The following is a 14,198-nucleotide window of genomic DNA, read 5'->3' as shown; positions in this document are numbered from 1 at the left end:
TCAGGGTGGTTGAGAAAGGACATTGCACAAACAGAGGGATAGACAGGTGCGTAATGCATATGTGTGTCTGTGTATGTGTATGTGTGTGTGTGTGCGAGTGAGGGGTGAAACACCTCAGAGTGAACAGGACATGACAGGACAGAAAGGACACAGGAAGTACAGTTGTGGTCAGATTGTGAGAACAGCAGACATAATATTCACATACACAGGGGAACCAGTGAAATGTTTTCTCATCTCGCCCCCTTTTTCCTTCATACATTCAACATCTTTCAGAAGCACGGATAAACACGAGCAGAGAGAAGACAGGGGATGAGACATGAGAGTGAAAGATTAAGAGAGAGTGAGATACCTGAGTTGTGAACGGATGGGGGGGGAAATATGGGTAAAAGATAATCGGAGGCTCAAGAATCTCGCTTTTGAATGGTTGAAATTAGTTCTTTGCAGATATGTCCTCATATATACAAGAAAGAGTGATCTTGGCACTATCCTCTACCTTTGATGTCTAAGGGTGACTGCAGTGTGACACCAGCAGTTAGAGGCAACTTCCCGCAAAGATGTTTAAATTGAAATGAAAAGACATTTGGACTGGTTGAACTGGGTATAATTCTCACGGGAGTTGACACTCTTCTGGTTTGGAAATCAGAATCAGAGATTTTCTTTTGTTGGAAGCAAAATGCATCATACTGCAGAGTCATCAAGAAAAAGTACCTTTTACCCGTCAATTCACCCATGTTTGGTTCGGATTAGAGGACAGGAAATGACTGAAATGACTGAAACAGTTTGGTACTGAAATACAGTGTGTGTGACAGAGGAGAGAGAGAGAGAGAGAGAGAGAGAGAGAGAGAGAGAGAGAGAGATAATTGATAGGTTGATTGAGAGATACAGAACGACCGAGTCTACCATAGAACGATAGAACAGAAGAGGAACAAGGGAAAGCAAAAAGAGGTGAGGAGAGAGCAAGAGAGACAAAAGATGAACCGTGGACAATGAGTGGAAAGATGGGGGTAATTGTTGCGGCATGTGTGGGTTGGAGGTTTATCTTGGGAGGGGAAGGGGGCGCACTCTCTCTCTCTCTCTCTCTCTTTCTCTCTCTCTCTTGCAGAAGAGACGTTCGCATTGAAGGGCAATGACGGAAGAAGCCATTTTTCTGTCTTTTTTTCCCCCTAGCGTTAGTTCACAGTTAATGCTTCTTTTTGCATATATCTGATAAGCACTGGGCTTTCAGAACAGTTCTCTGTGAAAAGACAAACAAACAACAAGGGAGGGAAAAAAAATATCATAAGCTACGGTTAAGTTATCAAGTTTCTTCTCTTATCATAAGTCTCTCTGGGGTCGTTAAGAAAGCAGCTGTACAAGACCAACTACAAATTGAACCCCTCCCTATCCTGAAAAAATAAACTTTCCCACCCCCCCACCCCCCTCCCATTACAGTACCTAAACGGTCCATTCCGACCAATAGCATCATAGCATTTTTCGCATGCATAATATCAGGCCCGCCCACCTCTTCCTCGCTACAGGAAAGAGGTGAGAGTATTTTTTTTATTTTTTTTTGCTCTGCATGCTGCTAGTGCACACGTATGCGTAGAAACACACACGTGCGCGCGCACACACACACACACACACACATGCGCGCGCACACACACACACACACACACGCACACACACACGCACGCACACACTCACACGCACGCACACACACACGCACACGCACGCACGCACACACGCACACGCACACACACACACACACACACACACAGACTTAAGTAATAAGTAGCTTAAATTTTTCTATACACATTCATTAAGCTTTGAGATTAAATTTATCAAACTGTTGACCCCTCCCTCATCTAAGGGGGATTATGTCACATCAGTTTACTTATTGCTTGCAGTGGAAACCCCATGCAGACTAATCTACAATGGACAAGTATACATTTGTACATGTGACCAATCAAAAAGCGTCTAATGGACACCTATCCACACACGCACGCACACACGCGCCACCGCACACACGCACACACACACACACACACACACGCACACACACACACACACACACGCACGCATACACACACACACACACACACACACACACAAACATGGCAGGTCAGGAAGACATGGAGAGAGGACAGAAAGGAGGAAGGGGTGACAAAAAGAAGGATAGATGGAGGGGGAAATTGCAAAGACATTTTAGACGATTTTATAAAGGAACTACTCTACTTTTGATTTGAGTGATAGTGACTACATTGATTCTAGTTCTGTTGGCCTCAGTTAATTGAGTACGGACATTAAAACCTGCATCCAGGTCAATATTAAAAATAAAGTACAAACAGCAACAATGAAACCGTTAATACATAGATATACATAGGTCAGGGTTTTAGGTGGACTCAACCGGCGCAAACTGAAACCTATAACGCCAAACCTGAGCATAAGGCTGCATTCAAATACAGTCACAGAAAACCCTTTCAACACTCAGATTGAACAAACCTTTAAACCCCCGTTTAGCTTTTTAACTTGAAACTTGAAAAGAGCAAATGCAGGTCAAATCTAGGTTTCTTCTTCCCATATAAATGTCATGCTCTCCAGTCATTGCTCTCACCTTCCACCTCACCCAGGTGGAAGGAGGCTTCTCTTCTCTCTAGCGGATTCATGAGGGCATGACTAAGAAAATTAAATCTCAGTGTGAAATATCTCTGATGTTGTGCAAAACAACAGGAAGGCCATTACTATAAAAAGGAATTCCTGAGCTCCTGGTGTGATGCCATTAACTCTGAGATTAGCCAGACAGAGAGAATAGTTCTTTCCACACCTTTAGTCGTTATTATTCCTTTCTGTATGTTGTGGTGACTATATATATATATATTTTACTTAAATGGCGTGTTCCCTAAAGGCAGGGTAAAATATGACGCTTTTTCTTTGGCCTAATGCAAATCAAAGGGAAATGATTTTCTGCCCTCTCAGAACATTCCATCGCATTCTGATGGGAGGAGAAGCCGCGTGAGAGCGATGGGGGGAAAAACACTTTACATTTGAACAGAAGTACAGTGTTGTCTGTTGAGAGCACAATAGTAAATACCTTAACTTGGGCAGATAGAATTAAGAGACAAACCATGAATTAAAACAAAACAGAAAACATTTTCAGGAAAAAAAAAATTTGCAAACCCTTGAAGCAGGAGAGAATAATTTTGCCCTGCTTTTCTTTTGTTTTTCCATCATGTATAGGTGCATCTTAGTACAGAGGAAGATAAACATCTGGGTACACACACACACACACACACACACACACACACACACACACACACACACACACACACACACGCGCACACACACACGCACACACACACACGCACACACACACACACACGCTCACTCCTCCAATGTGCCGCAGGTACACAAGTACAACATATCTCAACAGAAATACCTCCAGATACAAATACATGAGCATTTATATACATTGCATATTTCTATTTCTGCATGTTGCCTGTGTTTGTTTGTCTCTTCTGTGAGTGTTGTGGCACTGGGTGGGTGGGTGGGTGGGTGGATGGATGTCGTTGGCGAGGTAGAGGGGTCTTCTACCAGGGGCTGTCGCTCCAGTATCCGTTGACCGTTCCCCCTACTGTGTCAGTGAGTGGCCGAGCCAAGAGGAAAGAAAGATGGACGGAGGGAAGGGAGGGGAGGGGAGGGGAGGAAAAGGGGAGGGGGGGGAGCAGCAGGGTGATAAATAGGGTAAAAAGAGAGAAGCCAAACAGGGAAAGAAAACTAAAGTTGCCGTTGGCTGCTGAGTCACACAGGAGTACATGGAGGTGGTGAGATGGACACAGGTCAGACCAGGTGACAGAGCTCGTCACCTCTCTGTCTCAGCTGCAAGGACAAAACTATTTGACGGCAACAATTCACCCCCCGCCCTGCTCTAGAAAAATACAAGAATACATAAATAAAATAAAAACAGACTGGACTGTTCCATTTCCCAAAGGTAAAGCTATTGTTTGGACCTTGCAGCTTGGTCTTTTAAGAATCCAGGTGAAAACAGATGAAGTGATGAGGCGAGGTGACGTAACACACCGGAGTGCTGTGGCTACAGTACCCATAATGCTTTGCACAAAACACAGTCCCGCATCTCCAGTCCACATCACAATGCCCCGGGCACCACAGAGCTCGGGATAAGGTCAAAGTTCATAGTTTGGGCTTGGATATGAGCATTGCCTTCCGGTTCTTGTCTACGTATTGTTTGCAAACAGCTGCTGTAGCGGGTTTTCAAAGTGTGTGTCATGCACCTGCGCACGAGTGCCCCCCCCAGCATTGGCTTGGCGACAGCTAGCTACCTAACTATAAGCCAGGTTGCACAACAAGTCTACGCTAGTTAACACAGAGCCCTCTGACTATTTTCTAATTCCTGATTGCATGATTATTAGATCAGTGGTTCTCAAACTTTTTCATTTCAAGGACCCCCATAACTTAGAGAGTGTACAAATGGAATTTGTACATATCTGTACAGACAGACCCATAAGGACCCATTTAGGAACCATTTAGACTGAGCCTCTTCAATTTTGAGCCCCCCCCCCCTCCCCCACCCTGAGGGTCCCTGGACCCTACTTTGAGAACCACTGAATTAGATGCCCAAGTAACAACCCCCCTTCCTCAAACCCCCATCACCCACCCTGCAATCCCCTTAAACAGATACATATAGATACCAACGTCCATGCGCATAAGTACATAATTATTATTATCGCTTCATATAAAAAATATAGGTATATATTTTTTTTCTTCCTGTAGTTGGGTGTGCCCTTAATTTAGGCTTAATTCTAGCATGTTATTTCTTCTTTGAAGCGGTTACTATCAAAGCATTTGCTGATGTTTACTGTTCTGCAGGAAGACACACAGTCTGTAGTATTGCACTAAAGCCTGAGGACCAGGACAGCTGGAGGGTTTTATACACATGGTTTCCTGGCACTGGTATAATAGAAGATTCATTAATGAATGTTATTGTATTGTCCCTCTCCCCATATTTTTCATACATGCCCGTCTAAAGGGATACATTCTGACTCAAAGCATGTTGCTGTGTATGTGGTAATGCATGTAACACATTCATAAGCATGTGTGTGTGTGTGTGTGTGTGTGTGTGTGTGTGTGTGTGTGTGTGTGTGTGTGTGTGTGTGTGTGTGTGTGTGTGTGTGTGTGTGTGTGTGTGTGTGCGCGTGTGCATGTGTAACAAGCAATGCTTTTGAGGCTTAACATGTGTTAGGGAGAAGTGTCTAATACTATATGTTAACTATCAGTCTTAAGTGCATGTGCATTAGACTCACAGGCAAGAAGCAGCACAGGATAACTAATAAGTAACTATCATTTTATCCTCAACTATGAACCTATACTCATTCTTTGTTAGTAAGGCAGGTGTGTGAGTAGATGTGTGTACGTGTGTGTGATTGTAGATGTGCAGAAATGTGTGGGAGTACGAGAGAATGTGTGTGTGTGTGTGTGTGTGTGTGTGTGTGTGTGTGTGTGTGTGTGTGTGAGTGAGTGAAAACCATTATTAGCAATGTGAAAGTATCTATTCAGAGCTTATTTTGGTAGGTTAATACTATTCTGCAATTCAGCTGGGTTCTCTTCAGATCAAATAGCCCCCAGTTCTCTTTCACCACTAGAAAACATCAGCAAAAATGTACATTGGTGACGGTTGGATGATAGCGCTGTGCGGGACAGATAGAACGTCTCTGTCTTCAAGAAAATCTGTGTTTATGTTGTTGTTGTTGTTGTTGTTGTTGCTGTTGACATCACTGACATTCCATATCTTTTCTCTTTTCTGGCAGAAAATGGCATGAGTAATGCTTTATGTCTTGCTGTTGTCAGTATTGTTTCGTTGTCGTTGTTTTCGCTGTTGTTTTCGTTTCTCGGTTCACCTTCCAGGTTAAGCGCGATTCATACTTTGTCGCACGCTGAGAATCGCAGACCTACGAGCTCGCGATGCGTCGCGGACGCGACGCATCGTGAGCTCGTGGGTCGTCTACTCTCGGCCGCTCTCGGCACGGCGACACCATCGGGCGATGGAGCATGAATTAGGCTTTACAAGGGCAGGGAGACGGTTGTTTTGCTACAAGATGGAAGGAATGGGGGAGTGACAACGCCTGAGGCCAGGAGGCTCGAATGGCTCGAAGGCGTTGGTGATGGGGGTGAGGCGCAATGAGGCGCCAGTCATGCCAGAGATGTTATTCAGACTGCGGGACTTCTCATAGCGGGCCTTTTCATAGCCCATGGTAGCTACATGGAGATGATGTGGCCACAGGTCAAAGGGGAAAGGTTAGAACAGGGGTTATGACATGTCATGAGAGGTTGATGTACACAGTATGAGGGGACGGTGACGTGCAGTATGTGTGTTGCGGTCATGAGCGGAGAAGATGGTTTGGTGTGTTACATGTTTTGAAAATGTAAAAGGAGGCAAGCATTTTTAGGGTTAGCAATGTGTGTTTGCACACATTTTAGCCATGAATATATATATTTATTTGGATGACAATGATGACATGTAGTTATGTTATGTTATGTTATGTTATGTTATGTTATGTTATGTCATGTTATGTTATGTTATGAGTTAATAGCATTGTGAGTTGGAGGTAGCAAAAACAGACCATTTGTTACAGTCAAAAGCATTTTGTAAAAAACAAAAAATAATAATAATAGTTATTATTATTATTAAAATAAACCAACAGCCAAAACCAAGTCAAACATTACACACCAAAGGAGGAAATTGGATCAGGGACAGACAGACAAATGGACAAACAGACAGATAGACGGACACACATAGATGGATGGGTAGACAGACAAACAGAGACAGGACAAAACCGGAATATGGGTTATGAAAATCAGTTATCACAAGAACTTTTACTTAACATCAAGAAGTCAGTTATAAGCCTGATTTATACTTCTTCACACGACAGAGTCGCGTGACGCAAATACATTTTTGGCGCGTGACTCCATCGTACGAGGCAGTAATAGATCAAGCAGTAGTCCCAGTGTGCAAGGAGGGGAGGGTGGGCGAGCTGAGTCCAGTGGATAGGTACAAAAATACCCAATTCATGTCAGCAAAACAGACAAGTAAAATTACGGTCTTCTTTTGTGTTTTGCATTTCTTTGACTTTCATACAGAAGTGCCCAATCTTTGTGCATAATGCATATCCACTGGACCGCATGGGCTGGAGTTCCCAAAAATGACATAAGCAGGGGTAAGAGACTAAATAAGAAGATAAGTCAGGCTTAGATCCATTCAAGGTCAATGGAATCAGGAGGATCTCAGCACCAAAAAGAGCTTTTTGGGAAACTCATACCCAAGTGGGTAAATCATCTGGAGCTGCGCGACTCACTCACAGTTACAGTAGATGAATAAAATAGTAATAGCAATTGTAAAATCAAATGTAGTAGTGCATACTGTAAATGCAAGAGTAGATATGCACATAAATAAAATGTAATCACTGTTGATTAAATAACTTTGCCTTTACTGTACACCATTCCCATGATGTGCTCAGCATTCAGATGTTTTAGCCAGACTACAGTAAAATCCCATTCACAGTCCCATTACAGACAGACAGACAGACAGACAGACCAACAGACAGACAGACAGACAGACTGACAGACAGACAGACAGACAGACACACAGACAGACAGATCGCAATCTAAAGTTGAATCTCCAGAACATTACAATAGAAACTAGTTTGGACCTGGTGAAGTTATCAGCATTGTGGCTTGTTTCATTAGGAATAACACAATCTTTTGCAGAAACTGGCAATAGTGTGAAATGTATTTTGTATCTATTAACTGTGTGTGTGTGTGTGTGTGTGTGTGTGTGTGTGTGTGTGTGTGTGTGTGTGTGTGTGTGTGTGTGTGTGTGTGTGTGTGTGTGTGTGTGTGTGTGTGTGTGTGTGTGTGTGTGTGTGTGTGTGCACACGCTCATACTGAGAGCTTCACAAAGCCAAACTGTGTCTGATTGTCTTCCCCTACATCCACTTCCTGCATCCTCCTCTCCTCCCTCCATTCATCATCCCTCGCTTCTCTTAGCATCATTCAGAATCTCCCCTCTCTTTTCTTCTAATCTTTCATCTGCCCATACTAACATACTAGCATCACTGGGGCATCAGGCATTTAGTTGGGACCCCAAAACAGTGATTTGCAGCTAATGTGAATGCCTACAAAGATTAAGAGAAACCAAATGTCTTTGTTTGTGAAGACTTGATGATGGTGAAGGTGTGATGTCTCTGGGATAAAGGGGATTTATCAGGGGCATTACCTTTGTTTCAGTAAATATGCCAGTGAATCTGTAGTTTGTGTCAAAAAACAACTAACGAGTTGCGTCAATTGTAAACCTACTATATTTTAGAAGAAGCTAAACGTAATGAGTGGTATTGTTTTGAGTCAACCTTGAACTAAACAAACAGTTAAATCAGTTTGATGAACAATGTTTAGTGAGCTGTCAGCCGGTGAATGCGAAAGGATTTTGTTTAGCAACTTAAGCATAAATGATTTAAGACGAAAACTTTATGAGCACTCATCCTGGCTGTCACACACTGCAAACCAGTGCTCCAGTCAAAAACAAGATCAATTTGTGTTGTTGTGTAGCCAACATGCCGTCCCAACATAGAGGGAGAACAGGCACTTAAAATATTAATACCGCTTTATTTATTATTAACTGAGGTGAAAACTGACTGGACCAAGCTGAAAGACAATGAGATTGCTCTTTTATAGACAAGGATTCCTAACATGAGAGGATTAAAGGACAGCTGGAGATGGTGTCATATTATTCGTGAAGTGTTTTTTTCTTCTTCTTTTTTTCTATCCCATTGGTTCTCAACCAGTGGGTTGGTACCCAAAAACGGGTCGTGAGACGATCTGATAGGGTTTCCGACAAATAACAATATTAAGGTATTATACAATCATTGTGTTAAATCAATTGTGTTAATGTATTGGGCATCTTGATGATCGGGTCAGTTCAATGGTACCAGTGCTAAACAGCTGGGATTCATTGTTCTAATACTTCACTTACAGTCTACGTTAAAGTGCCCCCTACCTGTGGCTACGATATGGATGTCATTTGGTTTTCCCTATCTGTGGCTATGATATAGTCATCATTTGGTTTTCCTCTTTCTAAGCTTTCATTTCATGGTAGCTGGGGAGGCAAAATGTAGCAAGAAAAGGAACCCATAGTGGAGTATGGGAAGTCAGACAGACAGACAGACAAGTAATCGACTCTGGGTTTCCTGAAAGCATCTTAGCAATGACAAAATGTGTGACTCGTTTCATTTCATTTGCCCTGCACAATCCGTGTACATGATGAAGTTGATTTCAGCAGTATGATTCTGTTTGCAACCATGTAATTTAAATGGAATAAAGATGTCCTCAGAGCTAAGGTGCTTTGGAGAAACCCAATTCATTGAAACACATAATAGACATACACAAACACAAGACTCAAATTGAGTGGGCATCTTAAGAGTATAGGAGAGATAATCAAGTGCTGTGTTTTAGCTGGAGAAAATACATATTTGATAGATTATGAGGTCCTACTTTGAATCTCCAGCAGACCCAGGAGGTCACAGTCAGACTGGGTGTGTAAGTTTTGAAAATGACTTGAAGTGCAGTTTGAGACAGCAGACATCTTGTGTGACTTCTCAGAACAATGCGTCTTGAACCCTAACCCTAACTGTACCCCCAACCAAAACAAAAACAACCCTGACTTACACACAGTAAAATCCTGATTGTTAATTTAACAAAAAAGTTAAACAGAGGATTTTACTGTGCAGTCACATACAATAATTAAGGTTATAACATTTACGGTTAGGGTTAGAATATGCAATGTTGATGTTTCTCTGGATTCATACCATTTTGGCACAGACCTCTTTATGTATTAGACATATCACTACATATTCCCGGGGAAAAATAACACAAGATGTGTGAAGCATCAAAGAACATTCATGGATGTGTTGAAGAGAAAACCATCCTTTTTAAAATGTCAGGAGCAGTAGCTGTCTCCCTCCTGGTGACAGACTCTGGTAACATCTACGCCAACACATGTCCAGGGTGAAGCTACATTACACTCCAACCCTGATCAGGGATGGGTTTTCATATACCCCCAATGACTCAACTTGAACTACATAAGCCCTGTTTTATACTTTGACGGAACGACAGAAAGATTGTGAAAAGTTTTGAAACATGATTCTGCAATAATAATAAAAAAGTTGAATAACTTAAAAACTAGAAAAGTGCGCTCCTTGGAGCGCAGATCCCCGCCAGGCCAGGTTGCCTACTCAGGTCCCGCAAAATTTGGAAGGCAGTCGTAGCCAATTGGAATGGAACAGATACATCTTCATCACATGACTCCAGAGATAATGTGTACCGATTTGTGTTACTTTTGGACAACATTTCTAGGAGTAGTAGCAAACAGTGTATCTTGAAGAAAATGTGAAATGCTGGAAAATATAGTCTGGCACAAATGGCCAGGGGGGCCTATATGAGGAGTTGCATCATGATCCAAGGAATACAGGGGGGAAATATTTAGATTGTACGGTTCAAGAGTTATAGGCCAAAACGTGAAGCGAGCTGTTATAGCACCACCATGAGGCCAATTTGAAACATTTGCTTGGGTGGAGGTTGCTCCTTGGCCTACTGGCAGTGTGTGCAAAGTTTCATGGCAATCGGTTCCTGATATGTGACATTTTGTGCAAAACGGGCCACTCCCGTATTTTGAAAGCCAATCATAGCGTAGGGAATCTGAAAAAGCTGACACATACATCATGATCACATGACCAAAGAGATGATGTGTACCGATTAGCATGAGTTTTGGACAAAATCTGTAGTGCAAAGTTTCACGCCAATCGATTAGCTGTTTACGGACAGACAGACGGACGCGCAAGGGGGAAAACATATTCCTCGCCTTCGGCCGTTCCGGCCTCCTGGCGGGGATAAAACATTTTGAAAAATTCCGCCTATAATGACATGCCCAAAATAGGAACGCCAGGGTTTATGCGGTTAAAGACAATATCAGATTTTCTTTTTACATGTGGGACTCTTGCTTAAGAAGGAATACTTAATACAGTACATAAGAGCATCTTTAAAATCACAATTGAATACCTAAAACAGTTTTTCCTCCTTTTTCGCAGCCAAATGTTTCAGTTATGCCTAAGCAAAACAGAAACAGGGGTATTATCAACTGATAATGCAGCCACATGTAAAAACTCATGTTGTCCTTTGGTCATTAGTGGGAGAATTTGCAAACCTGATCCCTCTTTAACCCTTTGCACACCGTCATCACAGCAGTTACAACAACAAACACCAACAAATCAATGCCTACACAGCACAACCAACACATAATACATCAACACTTTAGTACATCAAGTGTTAAAAAAAGGTTTCTCAAGGAGAATTTCTCCTTGAGAGAATGCTCCGGGATCAGGTTAAATTCTGCGTAAATGAAATTTGACCTTTGGAATGAAGTGCTGATCCAACACCGGCTTCCAAAGGGCAAACTGTGCCGACACACACATTTGCATTGAATTGATACAATATTTTGTCTGGAACTGGAATAGTTGAAAGATCAGTTTGATTCAGAGCCAGTGTTTTGAGGCAACTCAGATGAGTAATATTACCACTTCTTTTTTATAAGAAGTCATATTTTTTCATCTGATTTGATATGGTCCAAGAGCATTTGCCAACTGTCCATATTACCCATCTGACCTCAAACAGTCGACTAAACCTCCACCATGAAACATGGAGGGACTGTTGGTCAAGCACTGACTCTTTTTCCATTATCATTTTAATAACCAACTCTTCAGGAATAAATAACAGTCTTTTCTTATCTGGAACTGAGCCTCTAGAAGTTGAAGGGATTTGACAAACGGTATTTGGCTATTTCGCTTCACAGATACAGTACATGATGCGACCATTGCTCTGTGGTTTCAATCTATTTATAGCGAAACTGAGGAGAGAATTATGATAGAGCTCTACTGGAATGTTAAACCGCAAACAAGACCAACCGCAGATCACTGCCTCATTGTTTTATAATCATTAGTGTTGGATATTAATTAATTAATTAAATTATTATTAACAGTCATTGCCAATCAACAACTTTGCTTAGTAAACTAACTTTGGTTTCAAGCAGTGATCAAAGTGGTCATTTTTGTCCCTTAAATTAAAACATTTGGTTCACTTTCCATCAGGGATGCAAAATAGCACAATTATCAGTGACTTACTGTTAAGTATATGTCAGAAAACAGTTCATATATAAGTTGCAGTGTATATACTTTTTTCTCCACTTTAGCATAGTTTGCACTTCAAAAGAAAGAAAGGAAAGGAAATAGAGAAACAGTACAGGACAGGCAGAATATACGGTAGCAGTAGGGTGTTTGCTCTGCAGTGCAGTACAGTAGGGTGGCTGTTCTGCTGTGCTGATAGGCTCAAGCTTTGCTGCTACGACTGACGTGAGCCAATGAGAACATCTCTCTTGGCTACCGTACAGAACTCAGGAGGCATTCTGGGTACTGGGCACTATAGCGACAGATCTGGGTCACCACTTTGTAAGGACCTGGTCTCTCAATGCTCAGTGTGTGTGTGTGTGTGTGTGTGTGTGTGTGTGTGCGCGTGCGTGTGTGTCATATCACTATATAATTTATAGCACTTTGAGATTTGTTTTAAATGTAAAGTGTATTATAAATGAAATGTATTATTATTATTATTAATATTATTATTATTATATTGAAAGACCGTGAAATGTCTAATGTTGAGTGTCATTGTGTGTTCTTTTTTACACCACGGCCAATTTCACTTCTTGTGTATCGGTACACATGTACTGTATATCGTCGCTGTCGGGCATAAACCTCGTATCTCCACATTTCAACTTTTATTTATTTTTGGTAAATGAATGCCCTACTTCTTTGTTGAAGAAAAGTAGCAAAGATAGCAGATCTACAAGCTCGCGACACATTGCGAGCTTGTAGACTGCTATGTGAGTAAACAATGACTACCCTGGATCCATTGGAACACAGGTTATTTATTTTCCAATTTCTGAAAAGTTACAGTTTTGGACATACAAGGTTAACCACCAACAGCGACGATGTGCTAATTGTATGGACACATTTTGCATGTATCGTGGGTGCGTGTGTGTGTGTGTGTTGCATACTAGAATGCCTGTCTGGCCTGACATGTAAAGTATATGTACACACGTGTACTCTTTGCACTTGGAGCTAGTATATCATTACTCAACCTTACACACGTAGACAGATTGTGAGTATTTGTCCATTTGTGAATACGTTTGCATGTTTGCCGCATAACAACATGCATTCCCCTCCATTCAAATGACCGTTGCTTTGCAATGTCAAACCTTGTAACCTCGAGAGTCAATCAGAGGCACTGCAGCTCTTAGCAGATTGGAACACGCACACACACACACACACACACACAGAAGCACTCAGGCACAGGCATATAAAGTATGCATGCACACGCGCGCGCGCACACACACACACACACACACACACACACACACACACACACACACACACACACACACACACACACACACACACACACACACACACACACACACACACACACACACACACACACACAGTGTCAGAGTGATTAATTTGGGATCAATATATTCTGCAACACTGGGGTCCTTGTCTTACATTAATGTTGTTTAAACAGTGAGCCTTTATACAACGCAAAACCCTGTGTATAAAAAACCCTTCCCTTTCAGAGTTTCAACATGCAGGACATGCCATGTAGACACATAAAATCCTACCTATTCTCACAAATTGCTATGATTTACATTGAAGGCAATTAACTGACACGCTTCTCTGACAATGAGACGCGTAGGAAAGGATCCAAGGACATAAGTGATAAGACGCAGGGCCATTGCAGGGATTGAACTTTATTAATGTTTTACCTCCTACACATATCCCCATTGACTAAATTCACACGGCAGCCACTTTGCTCTTACGCAATACTCGGCGCAAAGTGCTTTTAAGCGTGCATTACATTCAGCAACTCACGCAGATGGCGGAGGCAACCATGCAATGCACTTTAGAGCTTTTGACCGCATTGCTCAAGGACACTTCAACACAAAGGCAGAAGGAGCAAGGGATCGAGCCGGTAACCTTCCATTTCCTGGACGGCCGTTCTACCTCCTGAGTTACTGCCACTCTCCTCACACACCCTACCCATGGGTGAGGTTT

General features: G+C 42.2%; 1 protein-coding gene across 4 annotated transcripts in view; it reads right to left on the bottom strand.

Moving 5' to 3' along the window:
* Positions 1-1,169: 1,169 nt before the first annotated feature.
* Positions 1,170-14,198, bottom strand: part of LOC311056275 (voltage-gated potassium channel KCNC1-like) — a gene marked incomplete at both ends in the record, with an annotated part of 76,995 nt that continues 63,966 nt past the window's right edge. For 3 of the 4 annotated variants that reach the window (XM_084072775.1, XM_084072772.1, XM_084072773.1), the window contains one exon: positions 6,083-6,249. In XM_084072775.1, the coding sequence (XP_083928901.1) occupies positions 6,083-6,249 (167 nt within the window). Of the gene's footprint in view, positions 1,235-6,082; positions 6,250-14,198 lie in introns of those variants that run through there. The other variant, XM_084072774.1, reaches the window with a different exon arrangement.

This window comes from Gymnoscopelus microlampas (assembly GCF_963454915.1).
Source record: "Gymnoscopelus microlampas genome assembly, chromosome: 11".
In the NCBI taxonomy this organism is placed as follows: Eukaryota; Metazoa; Chordata; class Actinopteri; order Myctophiformes; family Myctophidae; genus Gymnoscopelus; species Gymnoscopelus microlampas.
The sequence above is the reverse complement of the archived record's forward strand: the minus strand, read 5'-3'. Positions and strand labels throughout refer to the sequence as shown.